This window comes from Bos indicus, chromosome 29, assembly GCF_029378745.1.
Source record: "Bos indicus isolate NIAB-ARS_2022 breed Sahiwal x Tharparkar chromosome 29, NIAB-ARS_B.indTharparkar_mat_pri_1.0, whole genome shotgun sequence".
Classification (NCBI taxonomy): domain Eukaryota; kingdom Metazoa; phylum Chordata; class Mammalia; order Artiodactyla; family Bovidae; genus Bos; species Bos indicus.
In genome coordinates, this window is record NC_091788.1 from 47930682 (window position 1) to 47953500 (window position 22819).

Genomic DNA, 22819 nt, shown 5'->3' on the forward strand with positions numbered 1-22819 from the left:
ATAACCTATGCTAAGGCTGCGCTAAGTCGCTTCAGTCGTGTCCGACTCCGTGCGACCCCATAGACGGCAGCCCACCAGGCTCCCCCGTCTCTGGGATCCTCCAGGCAAGAACACTGGAGTGGGTCGCCATTTCCTTCTCCAATGCATGAAAGTGAAAAGTGAAAGTGAAGTCGCTCAGTCATGTCCGACTCTTAGGGACCCCGTGGACTGCAGACCACCAGGCTCCTCCATCCATGGGATTCTCCAGGCAAGCATACCAGAGCGGGGTGCCATTGCCTTCTCCGATACTAACCTATAACGGAAAAGTATATCGCTTGGTTGCATGCCAGAAACTAATACTACTGTGTAAATCTACTATTCTTCTATTTAAAAAATAAATTGTCAAAAATTTAAAGATAATTCCACAAATATATGATACTTAAAAGATTAATTGCTCTATCTGACAGTCTTGAGCCTTTGTTTCACGACAAATATTCCAGTCGTAATAAAACTTCTTTCGCTTGATCATGTTAGTTAGATATTAAGGAGTCCAAAGCATTCTTCAGGTTGAGCAAGAGAAGAGTACCAGTTGCTGTTTTTATTATGATAAGATATATAGAACATGAAAGTTACCATCTTAACCCTTTCTATGTGTATAACTCAGTGGCATAAATTATATTCACATTGTTGTACAACCATCCCCACGACCCACCTTCAGAACGTTTTCATCTTCCTGGACTGGAAACCTGTCCCCATTAAACACTCGCTCCCCATTCCCAGAGCCCTGTTCTGGGTCCCCGCCATTCTACTTTGTCTTTATGGATTTAACTCATCTAAAAGGTGCTTGCTCCTTGGAAGAAAAGCTATGACCAACCTAGACACCATATTAAAAAGCAGAGGCATTACTTTACCAACAAAGGTCTGTCTAGTCAAACCTATGGTTTTCCCAATAGTCATGTATGGATGTGAGAGTTGGACCATAAAGGAGTCTGAATGCTAAAGAATTGATGCTTTTGAACTGTGGTGTTGGAGAAGACTCTTGAGAGTCCCATGGACTACAAGGAGATCAAACCAGTCCATCCTAAAGAAAATCAACCGTGGATATTCATTGGGAGGACTGATGCTGAAGCTAAAGCTCCAATACTTTGGCCACCTGGTGCGAAGAACTGACTCCTTGGAAAAGCCCCCGATTCTGGGAAAGATTGAAGGCAGGAGGAGAAGGGGACGACAGAGGATGAGATGGTTGGATGGCATCACTGACTCAATGGCCATGAGTTTGAGCAAGCTCAGGGAGATGGTGAAGGACAGGGAAGCCTGGTGTGCTGCAGTCCATGGGGTTGAAAGGAGTCAGACACGACTGAGTGACTGAACTGATTGACTGACTGAGGGACCTACTGTGTGTGGAATTTTTCCTTTTATACAGGCATATTTCACTTAGCATCATGTCCTCAAAGTTCATTCACAAGGTCATTTTCCCCAGCTTTTTCTCTCTTGAAGTTGATTTCTAATCTCATAGTGTTGTGGTCAGAAAAGATGCTTTATGTGATTTCAGTTTCCTTAAATTTGCTGAGGCTTGCTTTGTGGCCTCCACTGTGGTCTGTCCTGGAGAATATCCCATGTGCACTTGAGAAGAATGTGCATTCTGCTGTTTGGGGATAGAGCACTATAGACATCACTCAAGTCCATCTGGCCTAATGTGTCATTTAAGTCGTCTGGCCTCATTGATTTTCTGTCTGGATGTTCAGCTCACTGATGAAAGTGGGATGTTAAAGAACCCCACTATTATTGTGTCCCTGTTGATTTCTCCTTTTATATCTGTTAATATTTGCCTTATATATTTAGGTGCTCCTGTGTTGGGTATATATCAGATCAGATCAGATCAGTCACTCAGTCGTGTCCAACTCTTTGTGACCCCATGAATCGCAGCACACCAGGCCTCCCTGTCCATCACCAACTCCCGGAGTTCACTCAGACTCACATCCATCGAGTCAGTGATGCCATCCAGCCATCTCATCCTCTGTCATCCCCTTCTCCTCCTGCCCCCAATCCCTCCCAGTATGAGAGTCTTTTCCAATGAGTCAACTCTTCACATGAAGTGGCCAAAGTACTGGAGTTTCAGCTTTAGCATCATTCCTTCCAAAGAAATCCCAGGGCTGATCTCCTTCAGAATGGACTGGTTGGATCTCCTTGCAGTCCAAGGGACTCTCAAGAGTCTTCTCCAGCACCACAGTTCAAAAGCATCAATTCTTCAGCGCTCAGCCTTTTTCACAGTCCAACTCTCACATCCATACATGACCACTGGAAAAACCATAGCCTTGACTAGACGAACCTTTGTTGGCAAAGTAATGTCTCTGCTTTTGAATATGCTATCTAGGTTGGTCATAACCTTCCTTCCAAGGAGTAAGCATCTTTTAATTTTATGGCTGCAGTCACCATCTGCAGTGATTTTGGAGCCCAAAAAGATAAAGTCTGACATTGTTTCCACTGTTTCCCCATCTATTTCCCATGAAGTGATGGGACCAGATGCCATGATCTTCGTTTTCTGAATGTTGAGCTTTAAGCCAACTTTTTCACTCTCCACTTTCACTTTCATCAAGAGGCTTTTGAGTTCCTCTTCACTTTCTGCCATAAGGGTGGTGTCATCTGCATATCTGAGGTTATTGATATTTCTCCTGGCAATCTGGATTCCAGCTTGTGTTTCTTCCAGTCCAGTGTTTCTCATGATGTACTCTGCATAGAAGTTAAATAAGCAGGGTGACAATATACAGCCTTGACGTACTCCTTTTCCTATTTGGAACCAGTCTGTTGTTCCATGTCCAGTTCTAACTGTTGCTTCCTGACCTGCATACAGATTTCTCAAGAGGCAGGTCAGGTGGTCTGGTATTCCCATCTCTTTCAGAATTTTCCACAGTTGATTGTGATCCACACAGTCAAAGGCTTTGGCATAGTCAATAGAGCAGAAATAGATGTTTTTCTGGAACTCTCTTGCTTTTTCCATGATTCAGCAGATGTTGGCAATTTGATCTCTGGTTCCTCTGCCTTTTCTAAAACCAGCTTGAACATCAGGAAGTTCACAGTTCACATATTGCTGAAGCCTGGCTTGGAGGATTTTGAGCATTACTTTACTAGCGTGTGAGATGAGTACAACTGTGCAGTAGTTTGAGCATTCTTTGGCATTGCCTTTCTTTGGGATTGGAATGAAAACTGACCTTTTCCAGTCCTGTGGCCACTGCTGAGTTTTCCAAATGTGCTGGCATATTGAGTGCAGCACTTTCACAGCATCATCTTCCAGGATTTGGAATAGCTCAACTGGAATTCCATCACGTCCACTAGCTTTGTTTATAGTGATGCTTTCTAAGGCCCACGTGACTTCACATTCCAGGATGTCTGGCTCTAGGTCAGTGATCACACCATCGTGATTATCTGGGTCATGAAGATCTTTTTTGTACAGTTCTTCTGTGTATACTTGCCCTCTCTTCTTAATATCTTCTGCTTCTGTTAGGTCCATACTATTTCTGTCCTTTATCGAGCCCATCTTTGCATGAAATGTTCCTTTGGTATCTCTGATTTTCTTGAAGAGATCTCTAGTCTTTCCCATTCTGTTGTTTTCCTCTATTTCTTTGCATTGATTGCTGAGGAAGGCTTTCTTATCTCTTCTTGCTATTCTTTGGAACTCTGCACTCAGATGTTTATATCTTTCCTTTTCTCCTTTGCTTTTCACTTCTCTTCTTTTCACAGCTATTTGTAAGGCCTCCCCAGACAGCCATTTTGCTTTTTTGCATTTCTTTTCCATGGGGATGGTCTTGATCCCTGTCTCCTGTACAATGTCACGAACCTCATTCCATAGTTCATCAGGCACCCTATCTATCAGATCTAGGCCCTTAAATCTATTTCTTACTTCCACTGTATAATCATAAGGGATTTGATTTAGGTCATACCTGAATGGTCTAGTGGTTTTCCCTACTTTCTTCAATATATATATTTACAATTATTCTATCTTTTTCTTGGATCGATCCCTTGATTATTATGTAGTGTCCTTCTCTGTCTTTTGTAACAGCCTTTATTTTAAAGCCTATTTTGTCTGATATGAGTATTGCTTCTCCAGCATTCTTTTGATTTCAGTTGTCAATGGAATACCTGTTTCCATCTCCATGAGGTCACTTTTTTAGTGACAAAATTTCATCTGCTTCACAAAACCACAGCTTACAGTGAATGTTCAAACAGTGAGACGTGGTATAAGGTATTATTGGGTGGGACTCAGATCACACGACACTGGGATCCCTGAGAAAGTTTAACAGCCTCACACAGAATCACACGTTAAAATCACCAGTTTAAGGACTTGTTCGTTCATTCCTTAGAACACCACTCACAGCATGTGTGTGAAGTATCCTGTGTGCATAAACTCAATCGTAGTTACTTTCTTCATGAGAATGACTCACCCTGGCAGAGACAGGGCCCTGGGCAGGCGCTTACAATGTGCCACAGCCATAAGCCAGACTGGCTCCGTGGTGGCTGATTCTGGCCCCTGTGCTTCTGACCTGGTTCCCGAATGTCAACCTTATCCTTCAGCTCCACACGAGAGCGCTTCCCGCCCTTGCTTTTTTTTTTTTTTCCTGTGAAAAACAGAGTCCAACTAGAATTTATTTCTGCATTGCAAACCCGAGAAATATCAAAGCACCATGGGAAAAAAATCTGCTGTATTAATTTATGGTAGCAATTCTTGAGATAAAATGCGGCACTAGAGTGATAGATTTTATGACTCTGCAGTAAAAGTTAACAGAGCCAACAATGGTTTTTTGTTTAATTCTCTTCCAACTCTACAGACATAATTCTGCCTTCACCTGCATCACACTTTCCCGTGGTTTTCACAGGGGACACACCTCCTCTTCTAAGAATCCCTGTACCTGCCAGGATGCACGGCCAGTGAAAGAGGAGGGGTCCAGTACACGGTCCAGTGGGAGTGGTCTGGACTGAAGTAGGCATCAGCTGGATGTGCTCGGTGAGGTCATTTTCACCCCCTTCCTGCTTAACCACGGCAGCTGCCTGCTGTGAGGACACTCTGATTTTCTCATGGCAAGCCTGGCAGTTACCCCAGGCTTTCACCATGGCCATAATGATGTTCTCTGTGGCCGTGAAAGGCAGCTCCTGCAGAGCGCACCGCTGGTTACATTGGGATATCCCACCAATCCTTCAGAAATGTTCTACAACGTATTTAATACAGTATCTGCACTGAGAAGGGCTTCCCTCATAGCTCAGTTGGTAAAGAATCCACCTGCAATGCAGGAAACCCCGGTTTGATTCCTGGGTTGGGATGATCCCCTGGAGAAGGGATAGGCAACCCACTCCAGTATTCTTGGGGTTTCTCTTGTGGCTCAGCTGGTAAAGAATCTGCCTGCAATGTGGGAGACCTGGGTTCGATCCCTGGGTTGGGAAGATCCCCTGGAGAAGAGACTGGCTACTCACTCCAGTACTCTTACCTGGAGAATCCCAGGGACAGAGAAGCCTGGTGGGCTGTAGTCCATGGGGTCACAAAGAGTCGGACACGACTGAGCAACTTTCACTTTCTGCAGTGAGTAATGCCTCAGCCAAACAGATTCATCAGTGGGCACTGTCACCGAGTGTGCGTTCAAACTACTGCACGGATGCTGTCTGCAGGGGGTCCATGACAAGGGTCATCAGGTGACGGGCCAGGCTGCGGCACTGCTCTGAGCGTGGAGGGTTCTGCTGGTAGGTGTTGCACTTGAGCCGATCTGCTGTTTTTCAAAGGGTTCCTCCAATTCCTTGCAGTTTGCCAGGAGTCGTATGTTGGTACAAATCCTGTACACGATGCCCCCAAGTGAGTCAGCACAGAGAGCACCTCAGCGTCTACTTTTCGTGAATAGGTCTGCCCTGTGATGATGAAAGCCCTCTTAAATCTTGCCTTTTCTGTCACCATATTGTCAAGCTGCTCTCCCTTTTGATCATCTCCCTCGGAGAGCTGCAGGAAGCTGGCCTGGATGCCGGTGGCACCCTTCATGCCTTGGAAGCACAGCTCATCCCAGACACGCGTCAGGTTCTGGAGATCCATGCCCAGATCCTGAATCCAGAGACAGCAACATTTCCCAACTGTGGTCAGCTGGGCAGACTGGAAACATGTGAAACCTAAGGTGGGAAGGTCGGCTGACTTGGCAAAGTCAGCAAGCTGAGAGATCACCCTGGCAAGCTTTGGCAAAAGCAGGTCAAATGCATTTCTAAGAACAATCAGGTCTGTATTGTCTTCCACATAGCAGGAGGTGGCGCCAGGACGGATAATGCCAGCAGCTTTGGGGCAGCAGTGGCAAATGTGTGCACGTGTGCCCTCACAGCGCGTGGAACGGCTTCTCCTCAGCTGCCATCTTGAAGTCGGGGCTGTCCAGGTTCGATTTCACCTCCTGGATTTGTTCCTCTGTGTTAGGCAAACCCAGTGTCTGCCTGGCCTCCGCCAGCCACAACCAGAGCTGCTGCCAGGTCTGAAGTTTGTACCTGTTACTAAACACGAAGCACATCTCTGGGCTGGAATAACAGGAGGCAAGCAGCGAGCGGTAGCTGCCGTGCCTGCAGGCTGCCTCCCGCCCGCCACGGTCGCCCCTCTGCCGCCATCCCAAACTCTGCACCCCGCTGGAACTGCCTGCCCTTGCTTTTGACCTGATCAGTGAATTCCTTCCGACCAGTAACCTCTTCATGTCGACTGTTCGATGCTCCCAAGAGAATGCTTTTCCCTTTGTCTCCATGTATGGACTGGTTTTTCACACTATTCTGGCATTGGCTAAAATGTAACCTTCCTGAGAAATTGTGGGAAGGAATTCCTGCCTGGAAACCCAATGGGCAGTGTCTCCCTCTGTGGCCTCAGGAAGCTGCCACAGCTTCCGGTCATGTGTTCTGAAGGTCAGGGAGCAGACAGGAAGAAGAATCACGAGACTTTCTCCCCACACTGTTCTCCTGACAGACAGGGAGAAGAAGTGAAGTGAAAGTTGCTCAGTCGTGTCCGACTCTTTGCGACCCCATGGACCGTGGCCCGCCAGGCTCCTATGTCCATGGGATTCTTCAGGCAAGAAAACTGGAGTGTGTAGCCATTCCCTTCTCCAGGGGATCTTCCCAACCCAGGGATTGAACCCAGGTCTCCTGCATTGCAGGCAGATTCTTTACCGTCTGAGCTACTCGGGAAGCCCAATGGCAGAGCAGGAAACCCCACAAATGCCTGCACTCTCCCTTAGGTGGTGTTGAAGAGATTAGGATCCACTCACTCTCTTAGCCTTTCAGGGGCAAAGGGCAATGAGATGTCAGAAGACTCAGCTGAATCCTGACTCTCTCCAGAGTGGATGGGCATGGCGCGGATGAAAGGAACCACCTCGGGTGATAATTTGTTGTTGTCGTTCAGTCTCTCTTGTGTCCGACTCTTTGTGACCCCATGGACTACAGCACACCAGGCTTCCCTGTCCTTCAGTATCTCCCTCAGTTTGTTCAAACCCATGTCCATTAAGTTGCCGGTGCCGTCCAAACATCTCACCCTCTGTCGCCCCCTCCTCTTACCCCCTTCAATCTTTCCCAGCATCAGGGTCTTTTTCAGTAAGTCAGCTCTTCACTTCAGGTGGCCAAAGTATTGGAGCTTCATCTTCAGCATCAGTCCCTCCAATGAATATTCAGGACTGATTTCCTTTAGGATGGACTGGTTGGATCTCCTTGCAGTCCAAGGGACTCTCAAGAGTCTTCTCCAACACAGTTCAAAACCATCAATTCTTCAGCACTCAGCCTCCTTTATGGTCCAGCTCTCACATCCATACATGACTACTGGAAAAACCATAGCGTTGACTAGATGGACCTTTGCTGGCAAAGTGATGTCTCTGCTTTTTAATATGCTGAGGTCTGTCATAGCTTTTCTTCCAGGAAGCAAGCATCTTCTAATTTCATGGCTGCAGTCACCGTCTACAGTGACTTTGGAATCCAAGAAAATAAAGTCTGTCACTGTTTGCATTTTCTCCTCATCTATTTGCTGTGAATAATAGCAATCGCCCTATCCAACTTGCATAACCCTCAAAGCCACCCTATGAGGTGGTTCTATCATCTTCACTTTAGGGATGAGGAAATCGAGGCCCAGAGACGTCAAGCAATTTGTCTAAGAATGCACAGCCACGGCACAAAAAAAGCAGAACCAAGACTTGAACTAGTCCACCGGGCTCCAGAGCCTACATTTGTAACTACTGTGCAAAAGTGACTTTCAAAGAGCAGCCTGACGACGTGCCTGGGCAGGGAGCCAGTGGGACCGCCAGTCACCTCTCGTCTCCACCCACGAGTCTCACAATGTCCCACTGTAATTATTCCTGTCTACAGATGGAGAGACTGAGGCTGAGCATGGCTATGGACCTCACCGAGGGTTAAGGTGGAGGTCAGTGCTGGCGCCCCAGCTGAGCCCTCGGAGAGTCTGAACTACCTGCCTGTACCGTTCTTCCTCCAATTGCTGGGTGTTTTTATTGGATCGGCTCTCTCGGAAGCACATAATGAAGTTGTCAAGAGAAGCACGTTGCAGGGAGTTTATGACTTGCTTTTAAAATATAATTACACAGATGCAAGAAACAGAAGCCTTCATGCTTGTGTGGGAGCCCCGAGATCCTCGAGGAGCTGGTGCCTCCCTGTGAGTGGCGCTGCTGGGGCGATGGAGACCAGGGTGGGAGAGGCTCACAGACCCTCCGTGGGCGCCAGACTTAGTGCCTTGGTGGCCCTGCACTGGTCTAGGGATTTTGTCCCCAGTTTTGGGGGCCTGGGGACTCTTTCTGATATAGCATCACAATAACTGGCTCTAGACTCAGTTTGGGGTTAGCCCCAGCTTGTACTGAATCATGAACTGCGGGCACTGGGCGGGTAATCTGGTACTTCCATGTCCCAGCATTCATCTCCGTGAAAGGAAGGAGGATACACTGGGGAGGATTCAGTGAGGTTCTATAAGTAAGGGGATCCCTGTAAATGCTCTGCACAGGGGATTTTCTCCTTCAGGCTCTTGGGGATGAATGTGCACTGACCAAGCTCCCGACAGGCTCAGCCGTGGACCAGAACTGCGGCTAACTGGTTGACTGTGGGAAACAGAGTTGCCATGGAAACGGCAACATGCAGGCCTGTGATCTTCCTGGCCTAGTGGCCACTGGGACCTCAGTTTCCTCACGTGTGTAGTGGGAAGGCTACAGGAGCAGCCATGTGGGAAATGACTTTCAGAGCTAAAGAGACAAACACAGTCTTCTTTTTCTTTCTCCTTGTTTGCCAGCCATCCCCCACCCCCCATTCCCACCCCATTGGCAGGGATACATGGGGAAGCCAAATAGGGTTGGCTCTAATGGTTAAAGTCATGGAGCTATTGAAGCCCAGGGCCCCCGCCTCCTCTGCAGGGGACAGGATTACTGGGACAGCACTGAGACCCACTGATAAAATGCTTAGTCCTTGGCGGTCCCTTCAAGAGACCATTCCCTCTCACAAGCATAGTGGCTAGATCAGCACTTAAGCCCCCAGTTCAATCAAGGTTCCAGTCCCAGCTCTTCTCAAATTAGCTGGGTGCTGCTGGGCAAATGCTTTTTGCATCTCTGAGCTTCAGCTCCTTCCTCTTGAACGGAGAGCCACAGCCTCCACCACCTGCCCTCACCTCAGACCTACACTCCCCTACCCTTCCAACAGCATTGCCTACCACCATTCAGTGGGGCTTCCCTAGTAGTTCAGTTGGTAAAGCATCTGCCTGCAATGCAGGAGCCCCAGGTTCAATCCCTGGGTCGGGAAGATCCCCTAGAGAAGGAAATGGCAGCCCACTCCAGATTCTTGCTTGCACAGTTCCATGGAGAGAGGAGCCTGGTGGGCTACAGTCCATGGGGTCGCAAAGAGTCAGACACGACTGAGCAACTAACACACACAGACACACATACACACACACACACATGATTCATTAGGTTGCTTTGCATATTCTAATAGACTTGGGATGCACTCAGATCTCTGTGACTGAGGCCAGGCCACACACTCATCTCACAGGAACCCTCCTCCTGAGCCCCTTACATTTCTAGACAGGGGAGGTGGCCCAGGCCACGCTCAAAGCAGACATCTACATCATCTGGAGAGTCAAGCTGGCAGGCACATTTGTGAAAACACACCTCTGGCCACAGTAAAAAAAAAAAAAAAGTCTCCACACCCGTACCCCCAATATTTTATTGACTTTTAATAGAAGAATTGGAGAGAAAACATTTTCCGTGTTCTTTGTTTTCCTGATTGAGCCTCTGAAATATTTTTCAGGTAGATACTTCTGGGAAAGAGTTTAGTTGAGTGATATAAATTACTACATTGAAATGTCATCTGAGCTTCCTGAAAGCAATTTTCCATGGTTTGTTCTTGCCTAGGTTTTATTAAAGTAACATTGGTGGGGGGTTTTCCACAAATGATAAAAAAGGATGTACATTCATGATAAAGTATCTGGATAGCACAAAGAAGAAAGTGAAAACTACCCACAGTTCCCCTCAAAGACAAGCACTGCCAACAGGCTGATGTTAACTCTTTCCAGGAGTATCTATGTACGGGCACATATAGAGAAACATAAAAGAACTGGATACAGCAAAAGTGTTTTCATATATGGACATATGTTTCCTTTTATAAACTCCAGATTAAAATTGAATTTTAGTTTTCCAAAATATTTCATCTCATGTAAAACTCATTTTACTAAAATTTTATCAGTTTGATTAATAATATTTAGAATTTTCCAGAGACAACAAATTTTACATAATACATACTTTATCTAAATACAAACTGTTTTTTTTTTTTTAAATACGGGCTCACACTGTATATTCTCGTGTGTAACTTGTTATTTTTTTTAAAAGCTTTTTACCATTTACAAAATTAGGGCATAAATAACATATTAATGTACAGTTCTGGGGACTTCCCTGGTGGACCACTAAGACCAGATGCAGCCAAATAAATAATAAAGTGAAAATAAAATATCTAGAAAATGTACAGTTGTACGAGATTTGATCAGCACATGTAGTCATGTAATTACCATTACAATCAAGACAAGGAATTTTGCCTGTCATTTGCTGGTCATTGGAGGTTGTTTACAATTTTCGTCTTACTGATTTGGCAATCTGAGGGAATGAAATGAATGAATGAAAGCAAGTGAAATCTGGGATTCTCATTTTCCTGCTGCTCTACCAAATGGGCTGGGCTTCTCCCTTCTCTGCTTGGAAAACTGCACGTCCTGAGACCCAGCCCAGATGTTCCCTCCGTGAAGCCCCTGTGATGCCAGATGGAGAGTTGGTTCCCCCTCTTCTGTGTTCCCAGGACACCCAGTCACGCACTCTACAGGACCGGCATTGTGATGGCCGGTTTCTCGCCCCCGCTCCAGGCTGTGAGCTGGGCGAAAGTTGAAGTCTTTGTCAGTCTCCTGTTCCCCACATCTAGGCCATGCCTGGTTCAAGTGCTCTGTAAATGTTCATGAAATGAGTGAACATTTCACCCTGTGGACAATTTCAGTATTGTGCTGATTTCTTAGGATGCAGGTACCTTCTGAGCATAGCTGCAATATGAATTAAGCTGATAACTTGGGGAGAGCTGGATCTTTACCTCTGTTCCAGACCCAGGATCAGGGGTGCAAATTCACATTTATATGGAGTCATTCAAATATTTATTGAATGAACAAATACATGGATGAAAGCTGTGGTCCTGGGCCTCTTAGCACCTGTTCTTGATAAGCTCACAACCGGGACTCAAGGAACCCACCTGGAAGACTTCACACTTCCCCTCTCCCGCGCCCTTCCCCCCATGCAGCCTTTTCTTAACTGGGTACCCTGGTGGCTTAGACTTAGCCAAACAGTGGTCAGCATCACTTGGCAACAATGCCCAGACACTTCAGCTTGTGATCCAGGAGACAGACCTTGAGTGGCGAGCACCTGCTTTAATTTTTTTAAAGTACACTTATTAATATCTGTATCTGCAAGGTCTAGCACAGGACTTGGTGCATAGAAGGCATTTTTAAACGTTTGAGCAAGGATGACATATGGATATGAAAAGGATAACAATGTTTGAGAAAGATAAAAATGCCCGTCATTCGCTGAGTACTTCCCGAGTCAGGGTCCTGACTAGGTGGCTCCCTACAAATTCCGTTTCTTAGAACAGCCCTGGGATGGGTCTGTATCATTCATTCCCCCATCTTGCAGGTGGGCTCCCCCGTTGCTCAGGCCCACACTGCGGGGAGAAGCGTCTGCTGGAAGTTGAAGCTGCAGCGTCTGGCTCCAAAGTTTGCCTTCTCGGCGTAGCGCCCAGGAGCGTCCACATCACACTGCCACCTCTGTCTCCCCGGGTGCTGCAGGTGAAGCTCGGTCTTGCGTTGAGACCGCGTCCTTCCGAGTCGTGTTTAAGGATGGGTTCCTGGGAGGCTCCGGAGGCCTGTCCGCAGGCTGCGAGCAGGTGACGCGCAGCGGGGCGCGCTCTACCGTCAGGTGTGTATGCAGCGGTGACCTTCGGGAACTGTCCGGCTCAGAACCTGACGCCAGTGGACGCTCGATGTCGACCTTTGGTGAAACCCCGCGACTGTCAGCGGAGATCTGGAGACAGCCCCAGGCGGAAGATGCTGCCCGGGACGCTGCACAGACCCGGGACCCGGGAGCCCAGAGTCTCGGCTCCGCAGCGGCGCACCCACCTGGGCGGGGCTCGGGCGGGGCTAGACATCGGCCCACCTACCTGGGCGGGGTTTGAGGGCGGGGCTCGGAGTGGGGCTTGGGGCAGGGTCTGGGGGCGGGGATTTGGGCGTGGCTCCGGTCGGACCCAGCCAATCTGAGCCCGAGAGGCCAGCCCGCCCCACTGAGGAGGCGATGGCACTTGCGCACTCGGCGCCCCCGCGCGCCTCTCCAGGGCTGGGGGACGGGGCGGGGCGTGCCGGCGGCGCTCGGCGCTGACGCTACGCCGACGCGCCCGACGTCGGGCACGTTGACGCCGGCGACGCGCCGCCGGGCCCGCTCCTCCTGCGCTCCGCCAGTGTCCGGCCGCGGGCCGGCCTCAGTGACTGGGGGCGGCGGGCCCGGGGACGCGGGGCCGCGGGGCGCGGGGCGGGCGGCGGGCGGCGGGCTGCCTTCGTCGGGCCCGGAGCTCGCCTGGAGCGAGCAGCCGCCCGCGGAGCGTCCTCGCCCGCTCCCGCCGGCGAGCAAGGTAAGGCAGCGGGGCACCGAGGCAGGGTCGGGGCGGAGCGGGGCCCCGGGCGGCGCACGGCTGCTTAGTGTCAGCGCCCCCGGGAGCGGGGGGCGCGGCCCGGGGGGACCCCCGGCGGACGGACTCGCGGGGCCGAGCGGCCCCCCCGCCAACACCTCCCTGACCCCAGCGCCAGGTGACCCAGCGCTGGGCGCGGGGACGAGGACTCGGGGCCGCAGGAAGCCGCGGGCCAGGCCGGCCTCCGTGGAGTCCGGTCCCCTGCGCCCTGGGGTCCCCGCTGCTGTCGCACCGGGGCGCGGGTGCGAGCCGGCTAGAAGCGTCGTTCTCGTCGGGTGCGCGGTGCGCGGCCCTGGGCACCTCCGTCCCGGGGGTCCGCCGAGCCCGGAGCACCGCCCCTCGCCCCGTCATTACATTTGAGACAGAGGAGCCTCTCGTAGTCTCACCCGTCACTTTTCGACCCTTCCTATCCATCCATCTCCACCCGCTGTATTTCCATTGTGGAATATTTTGGGGGGGGGAGTGGGGTGGGGGGGGGAGAGGCTGTGAACTTACATAAGTGAGGTTGACTGACCAACCACCGCAGTCTTTGCAAATGCACGTCTCACAGTCCTTAACGAGCCTAGTTCCCGTTTAGCGCTCACCAAATCCAGCCCAAGAATTCGGGGAGCTAGTCAGTCCTTCCCCGGAGCTGACTGTACACATTCCTGTAAGATGCCTGATGGGTTTTGTACTTGTCAGTTTTACTGACTGTATGCTCCTTCTGTGCTTTTTCCTGAAACACGATTGGGTGGCACGTGTTTTGACTTTCTCTCTCCCTCGCCCCCCCCCCCCCAACCGGGAAATAAGAAAGGAGGAAAAAAAAAAGGGTTACAGAAGCACACTTGTTTTTCAACAATCAGAAAGTACGGCTTTGCAAACAAAATGCCACAGGGTTTGTCCTTTGTGTGAGGGGTAGTCTGTGTGGTCTTTACCCCTTCACTGATTATGGTCAGTAGTCATGTTCTCCTGTTGGGTGTGCCTTGCACTTCGGATAGGCCTGTGTGTATTTTCCCTGACTACTTCTCTCTACAGAGCCTAACAGTCAGATCTGGAAATAGGAAGGCCTCTCATTTATCAGCTCCAGATAGCTAGAAAGTTGCAGCTTTGTAGAAGCCTTTATTTAGAAGCGCCTGATGACGGTGGTCCGGGTCTCTTTTTTTCAAGATGATGTGCGAGGTGATGCCGACCATCAGTGAAGCAGAAGGCCCCCCGGGAGGAAGTGGGAGCCAAGGGTCCAGCTCCCCTTCGCAGCCAGATGCGGATTCACATTTTGAACAGTTGATGGTCTCTATGCTGGAAGAGAGGGACCGTCTTCTCGACACGCTGAGAGAGACCCAAGAAACGCTGGCATTAACCCAGGGGAAACTGCACGAGGTTGGTCACGAAAGAGATTCCTTGCAGAGGCAGCTCAATACTGCGCTTCCACAGGTATGGCTGACCTTCCCCTGCAGGTTTTTGTCTAAACGCTTTTTTGAGGGGATGCTGCTATTTTAGATGTGTATTTTGCCATCATCACTTGCGCAATGGTGGTTCTGTTAGTTGTAAGTCACATACAGATAAAGTTCCTGAGGGATTGAACTTCTTAGCTAGAGCAAACTGTGGTGCACTGTCAAGTCCTGTGAAGACACCTTATCGGTCCTGTTCATCTCTTGGGCGGGGGGGGGGCAGCAGAAGGAGCCGCCTAGATTTGCAGGAGAGCTGCAGAGTTTTGGAAAAAAGGGCCACCAAGTAACCAGTTTCTGTGGTGCCTTCAGCTTTGTTGCCGTAAGCCTTTCCCCTCCTAATCGTGTGACTCCGTGGGTTGCATCACGTATTTCCAGTTTCCTAATGCAGCGTCCTGGACAAAAGGAATGGCTCTCCCAGGAAGAGAATGTTTACAGTCTGCCTTTCCCAGCAGCCCCGTGCTTTGTAAGTCAGGTTGTCTCAGGGGATAGAAGACTGAAGATGGGCTCCTTCAGCACTTTCTCTTTAGCAGCTGAAGGTTATAAAGCTCACGGTCACAACAAGGTTTTCATCTAAGGGCGTTGCGTTTGCAGCCGTGTGTCCAGGCCTTTTCTTGTGGCTCTGAGGATCTAATGATGAGTGCAGGGAGGTGTCAGCTGAAGACTGCGCTGGGCGGCGCAGAGTGTAGTGGGAGACGCCAAGGTTCCTTGGGTGTTTATGGCTGCGGAGGTGCTGTTTGCCGTACTCAGAATAGGCGCCTTTATGGTGCTGTCAGATAGACCTGAATAAGCGTGCATGCATTCTCTCATGACGGGTCTGCAGTGGTAAATTAGTAAATGAATAATTACTAGCCTTAATGCATTTCTTGGCTTTCGTCAAGTCTCCTGAAAGATTGATAAGCCAAACATTTGGATTTCCTCTTTAGCAACAGGAATTTGACGTCAGTGCTGTAACGTTCCTTCTCTGTCAGATGTGAGAATCATGGAAGTTTTTTCCCGTTTGAGTCTTGTAAATTACCAGGCTTGTTTGGGTCCAATTTTGTCGCCAGTACCACTGTCTCCAGGAGATGGTGAAGGACTGTGTGCTGCAGCCCACGGGGTCACAAAGAGCTGGACACGACTTAGACTGAACAGCCACCGCCACCACCGCAGCTTCGAAGGGTTGCCCAAGTTGTGCTTTACTGGGATTTCATCGTAGTATTTGTAAATCTTTTCAGTACTTGGGCATTTTTCTTTTGTTCTTTCATAATCGTATTTGTCTTATTGTAATTTGAGGTGCAGCCGCGGACATGTAGTTTTTTGGAAGGATAAGCACAGGGACGAAGCAGGGAAGGGCCGGGAGTCTTGTCGAGTGCAGTCTCGTGCGGTCTCGTGCGGTGGAGGTTGTCACCAGCAGTGGGACAGCGCTCAGTGCTTTGTTTCCAGCTACTGCTCCGTGGTGTAGCCTGGAAATGCCTTGTTGAGTGAAGAATGCGATGATGTCACCGCTCACCTACTGAGCGCCTGAGTGCAGCGTTTTAGAAACATGGGAACCAGCAAGTCAGCCTTCCTTGGATCCTTCCCTTTCTTGGCATCTGTGGTCTGTTTGGTGGCTAATTGTGTGATCAGGTAGGCGTATGAATAATCCTGCCAGATATGTAGGAAGTAACAATGTACTTAAAAAAACTTTACCGTAACAGAACACAGGTCAGAAAAATTCACACGTCATAAATGTACATTGCAGTGAAGTTTTCACCCTGTGAACACACTCTTATAATTACTGCCCAGACCAAGAAAAGAACATTCTCAGGCTTCCCAGGAGCCCCTCCCACCCGCTCCCAGCATCTCTCCCAGAGCTAACTGTAGTCTTTTCATCATTGATTAATTTGACATGTTCTTGACTTGGTGCAAATGAAAGTAATATGTGTATTTTATTTCTTGATTCTTTCGTTCAGCATTATTTTTGCGAGCTCTGTCCATGTAGGTTGGTTGGTTCTCGCCTGCTATGTAACCCAGTGAATGAATGTACACAGGGCTTCCCAGATGGCTCGGTGGTAGAGAACCCACCTGCCAATCCAGGAGTCGCAGGTTTGACCCCTAGGTCGGGAAAGTTTCCTGGAGTAGGGAATGGCAACCCACTCCAGTATTCTTGCCTGGAAAATTCCATGGACAGAGGAGCCTGGTGGGCTGTGTAGTCCATGGGGTTGCGGAGAGCTGGACGTGACTGAGCGACTGAGCACACTTGAATGTACCGTCGTTTATTCTTTCTGTTGTTCATGGGGATCTGAGTTGTTTCTAGGTTTTACAAATGCTGCCCTGAATGTTCTTCTTGCTTTCTGGTGCGGATGTGCATGCATCTCTGTGGGGTGTGTTCAAAGGCGTAGCACTGCCAGGGGATGGAGTGTGTTCGACCCTCGGTGGTGACCATGACGGTCGTCCTGCCCCCGCCCCGAGTGTGAGCCTCCGGGGCTTGTGCCCCTTGCTGTCCTGGGTTCTGGTTGTGGCTGGCTGGGGGTGCTGAGCAGCGGCAGCTCCGTGGGGTGGGGTCTTGCTAGTCCCTGTCCGTCCCCGCCCCACCCACCCCCAAGCAGAGCCACTGCTTCTCTCTGGGCGTTTGGTGCCATTGGAAAACCTTTTTTGATGAAGTAATTGTCTTTTGCCCATTTTTCAGTTGGACTGTCTGTCTTGTTTCTTATTGAATTTAGGAGTTCTTTTTATATCCTCTGAGTACACGTATGTATGGCAGGTTTTTTTTTTTTTTTTTTACTTTCTTGAGTGTGTCTGCCTTTACTCTCTCTGAGTGGTGTCCTTTAAAAAATACAATGTCTTACTTTAACGTATCCCAGGTGACCAGTCTTTTCAGTAATCTTTAATGCACTTGTGGCCATTGAGAGATATTAACAAGAAGCCACATGAAGAGACTATCTTGTAAAAGCTTTATTGTTTATCTTTTACAGCTGGATCTGTAATCCATCTGAAGTTGGTTTTGTTTATGGTGTGAGACAGGGGCCTTGCTTCCTTTTTCCTCTTTTGAGGAATGGGTATCCAGGGGTAATTTTTTTTTAACTATCCTTTCCCCAGTGTCATCTCTGCTGTAAACCAAGTGACTGTAAACGTGTGGGTCTGTCTGGACTCCCCTGTGCTTCACTGATCTTGTTGTCTTTTTCGCACAAATGCCACACTGCCTAAATGACCTTTGATTGAGTTGGTATCAGATCTGGTAATTTATATCCTACAGCTGAGTCCTTAATCAGTATTACCTTGGCTAATCTTGACCCTTTGCATTTTCAGAAAAGTTTTAGAACCCACTTGGCCGTCTTTCCCCAGAAAATGCTGGGATTTTAATTAAGGTTGAATTTAATTTGTTGACCAGTGAGGGGAGAAGTGACATCTTTTTAATATTGTTCTTGTAATCCGTGAACACAATGTGTATAGCTCTCCAGTTTTTAGATCTTCTTTTATAGTTTGCTGTGTGTCTTGTACATGTTTGATTAGATATGATATTTTCAATGCCATTATAAATCACTAATATGTAGAGATAGAATTGATTTTTCTATATTCACTTGCTGAATCCATTTATTTCAAATAATTCTTGTATTTTTTTATGTATACACGATTATGTCTGCAAATAAGTGCTTTGTTTTCCCTCTTTCCAACTGTGATAACCCTTTTCTTTTTCTTGCCTTATTGTACTGACTAGGATTTCCAGCATAGTGGTGAACAGAAGTAGTGAGAATAAGTATCCTTGTCTCTTTCCCATTATCAGAGGAAAAGCTTTCGGTATTTCACCATCACGTGTGATATTAGCTTTTTTGTAGATATTTTTTATCAAAATATGTAAATTCTCCTGTTAATTTGATAAGAGTTTTTTCTTAGTCATGAACTAAAATTGTTACATTAAATTTTCTTAAGTTTATTTTCTGCAGATTTTGAAACAGGTGATTTTTCTTTTATGTGGTGATTTAACTTTTAAAAAATTTTGTGATTCTAAAACAATCCCAACCTGATCTCGATGTATTCTCCTTTTGTTGGGCTTTATTTGTTAGTGTTTTATTTAGGATTATTTCATCTGTACTCAGAGTCTGTAATTTTTCTTTCTTGTACTTCTTTTCCTTGTTGGTTTTAGTATCTAGGTTATGCTAGTCCTTATAAAACAAGGTGGAGAGTGTTCCTTGTTTACCTCCAGAGTTCTGTGAGATTGCTGTTTTCTTTCCTAGATTTTTGGAAGAATTGATTGGCAAAGCCAGTTGGTTTCATTGTCAGGAGGCTTTTAATTTCAGATTTAATTTTTTTCATGCAAATCAAATTTTCTGACTTTGTATGTCTTCTTGGGTCTATTTAGGTAAAGCATTTCCCCCCTGCTAGGAATTTATTGAGGCCAGCAGACTCCCCAGTTAGTAAGTGTCCTGTGGTTCAGAATATCTTTCTTATCTGCAAGATGTGTTGTCTCCGCTTTTAAAAATCCCCGATGCTGGTGATTTGCGCTTTGTCTCTTTTTCTTAATCAGTCTAATTTATCAGTTCTTTGGAAGAGCCAGCTTTTGGCTCTGTTTTTTAAAAACTTCATATTTGTTTTCTGTTTCCGTATTTTCTGCTCCTTTTTCTTTCATCTGCCTTGTGTTTCGTTTGCTATTCTTTTTTTCTGGTTTCTTGAGATAGAGGGTTAACTGATTTTTAGCCTTCCTTCTTTTCCAGTATTTGTGTTTAAGGCTTTAAGTTACTCTCTAAACACAGTTCACTGCATCCCACAAATTTGAATAAGCCAAATTTCCATTATCTTTTATGTAAAAGTGTTTTCTAATTTTCGTTGTGTGTTTTAAAGTTATTATTCATGAAGTTCTTAAAGAAGTATGTCATTCAACTTCCCAGTGTTTGGGGAAGTTTTTCTAGTGACCCTTTTTTTATTTCTAACCTAATTCCATGAAGAGCCCCGTCTTAGTCTTTTTGGGCTACTGTTTTAAATACCGTGGACTACCTGGTGAACAACAGAAAGTTGTTTCTTGTAGTCCTGGAGGCTGGTGAGTCCCAAGATCAAGGTGCCAGCAGGTGCCACGTCTGCTGAAGCCGGTTTCCTGCTTCCTAGACTGCCCGCTTCTCCCTGCCCTCAGCACGGCAGCTCATTCCCTCCTGCCCTGATCCCCTCCCAGAGTCCCTGCCTCCTAGGATCATCACTGCATTCGGGGTGAAGTTTGAGGGCACATAAACTGTCAGCCCATTGCAATCCCTAAGTGTTATTTCAGTAATAATCCCTGTATGATTTCAGTCCTTTGAAATAATTCAAGCTTCCCTGGTGGCCCCATATATATTCACTTTGTTATGTGTTCCTTGGGCCTTTGAAAATAACGTGTATCAGTGGGAATGCAGTGGCTCCTGTTGTGTCAATTAATCAGGTTTGTTAATCATGTAATTCAGATTCTGGTAGCCACGTTGAATCAAGCAGAAATAGGTGAAATTAACTGTAATATATTTTATTTAACACACCCAAAATGTTACCATTTCAGTGTGTAATCAGCATGATAAAACCTAATGAAATATTTTACGTTCTTCTGTTCACGCTGAGCCTTCGAAATCCAGTGTATGTGTCATGCTCGCAGCACATCTCACTGTAGAGCCAGCCGCATTCCAGGCACTTCATGGCTGCAGGTGACTACATTCCAGGAGCCCAGTTCCACGAGATGTGTTCTTTGACGTCTCCCACTGCGGTTGTGAACTTGGCTGTTTCTCCTTTTCTCTTGCTGTCAGTCCGTGTTTTGATATTCTGAGGTTGTGTTATTGGGCACATTCACGTTTGGAATCCTCGTCTTCGTCCTGGGCTGGACTTGTGTCCATCTGAGACGCTCCGCTTCCTCGCTGGCGGGGCTTCTCTTTAGACGATGTCTGGCGGTGGTGCTGCCGCGTCGGTTCTCGGTCCTGTTTGCCTGGGCATCTTTTGCTTCCACCTGTCTGTGGTCTTGCGTCTTGACGTGTGCCCCTGTGAATAGTGTATAGTCTCCCTTTAATCGGTTTGACACTTCTCGCCTTTGAGTGAGAGTATCGCTGTGTGTATAGTTTGGGTATTTCCGTCTGGAGACACCTTGTCACCGTTTTCCGTCTGCGCCGCCTCCTCTCTGCCCCTCTCTTGCTGCCTCTCAGGAGCAGGCAGTGCTGTCCTGACTCCGCACTCCCCTGTCAGGTTGGCAGGTGTGCATTCGCAGACACAGCGTGTGTTTCACATTCAAGTCTAACTTAGTGCTTTTCCTGCCTCCCTGACACGACTGTTTCCTCTTTGTCACTGTTATCCTTTACAATTTTAGATACGTTTTTGGCATTATCATCGTTTTGTAGCGTAATATTTACCCTCACAGCTACCTCATAGTTGGTCTTCACTTGCTTTTTGTATTTCTGTCAGGGACTACTTTTCTTTTTCCCAAAGAACTGCCTTCATATTTTTTTAGTTCATGTCTTTGGGTGATGAGTTGTCTCATTTCCATTTGCCCTAAAAGTCTTTATTTTGCTTTCACTTTCGAAGAGTGTTTTTGTTGGGTATAGAATTCCCGGTTGGTGGTTATTTGTTTTGCAGCATTTTACAGATGCCAGTCCATTATCTTCTGACTTCCTTGTTCATGGGAAGTCAGCTCTCAGTGTTGTTGTGCTATTAAAAGCCACACCTTTTTCCCTCTGAGTGCTTTGACATTTTCTTCTTGCCTTAGGCACCTGCAGAGCTGCTGAAACCAATGTGTGGTTTTCATTTTTGAGTCAGTGGTCTGATTCTTGAACCAACTCTTGCCACCGTCCCTGTCAGTCAGTTCAGTCGCTTGGTGTCCGACTCGCTGCAACCCCGTGGACGGCAGCACGCCAGGCCTCCCTGTCCTTCACCACCTCCCGGAGCTTGCTCAGACTCATGTCCATAGAGTCGGTGATGCCATCCAGACATCTCATCCTCTGTCGTCCCCTTCTCCTCCTGCCTTCAATCTTCCCCAGCATCAGGGTCTTTTCCAGTGAGTCAGCTCGTCCCATCAGGGGGCCAAAGTATTGGAGCTTCAGCATCACTCCTTCCAATGAATATTCAGGACTGATTTCCTTTAGGATGGACTAGTTGGATCTCCTTGCAGTCCAGGACACTCTCAAGAGTCTTCTCCAACACCACAGTTCAAAAGCATCAATTCTTCAGTACTCAGCTTTCTTTATAGTCCAGCTCTCACATCCATACATGGCTACTGGAAAAACCATAGCTTTGACTAGATGGACCTGTGTCAGCAAAGTGATGTCTCTGCTTTTGAATGCGCTGCCTAGGTTTGTCACGGCTTTCCTTCCAAGGAGCAAGCATCTTTTAATTTCACCATCTGTAGTAATTTTGGAGCCCAAGAAAATAAAGTCTGTCACTGTTTCCATTGTTTCCCCATTTATTTGCCATGAAGTGATGGGACCAGATGCCATCATTTTCATTTTTTGAATGTTGAGTTTTATGCCAGCTTTTTCACTCTCCTCTTTTGCTTTCATTAAGAGGCTCTTTAGTTTCAGTCCCTGTAGGCACTTCTTATTCCCCTTTCTGTCTTATTCCCCTTTCTCTCCACCGTGAGGGGCCCCATTTATAGTTTTTAAAAGCATAGATTAACAACGGGCTCCTTCGATATATTCAATACTTTTTTCCCTTTTTTTTTTTTAACAGATCCATCCTTCAGTTCACTGATCCTCTCTTCAGCTACTTCCAATTTGATGTTAAGCCCAGAGATTGAGTTCTTAAATTCAGTCACTGGTATTTTAAAGTTCTAGAGTTGGTTTTGATTCTCAGAAATTTTTCCTTTTGTGAGGTATGTTTCTGAACGGTGAAGTTTGCATCTGATGCCTCTAGCACAGCTCTGATAGGCCGATACACCTCTGACCCTTCTGGATCTGGTTCAGTTCTTTCTCTCTTGGTCCTGTTTGTTGTTACACCCTTTTTTGTGTTTTTGGTTGCATGTTGGACATTATGTTTGGAAAACCCTAGAGGTTCTGAGTGATGCTGCCTTCTCCAGTTTCCTCTGACGCAGACCTCCAGTGGGGACAGAGCTCTCTGTTCACTCAGGGCCTGAGGGACTTGAGGCTGGGGGGTCCTTGTAAGCTCAGTCTCAGCAGCCTTCACCCACCTTCCCCCCGACCCCCGGGAGGAGCCCTCCAGCGTCCCCGTCTGGAGGCTGGACTGCCTCCCAGGCCCCCTCCTCGGCAGGTCCTGAAGCCCACAGTCTC

The 22819-nt window shown here is 47.6% G+C and overlaps 1 protein-coding gene and 1 pseudogene across 8 annotated transcripts in view; one reads left to right on the forward strand and one right to left on the reverse strand.

Annotated features, from left to right (window-relative positions):
- Window positions 1-4796: 4796 nt before the first annotated feature.
- On the reverse strand, window positions 4797-6733 carry LOC109554151 (adenylosuccinate lyase-like; annotated as a pseudogene).
- A 6228-nt stretch (window positions 6734-12961) lies between these two features.
- Window positions 12962-22819, forward strand: part of PPFIA1 (PTPRF interacting protein alpha 1) — a 78169-nt gene continuing 68311 nt past the window's right edge. For 3 of the 8 annotated variants that reach the window (XM_070782779.1, XM_070782776.1, XM_070782781.1), the window contains exons 1-2: window positions 12965-13155; window positions 14359-14622. In XM_070782779.1, the coding sequence (XP_070638880.1) occupies window positions 14359-14622 (264 nt within the window). In that variant the 5' untranslated portion in view covers window positions 12965-13155. Of the gene's footprint in view, window positions 13156-14358; window positions 14623-22819 lie in introns of all 8 variants that reach the window. The other 5 variants (XM_070782773.1, XM_070782774.1, XM_070782775.1 and 2 more) reach the window with 4 other exon arrangements.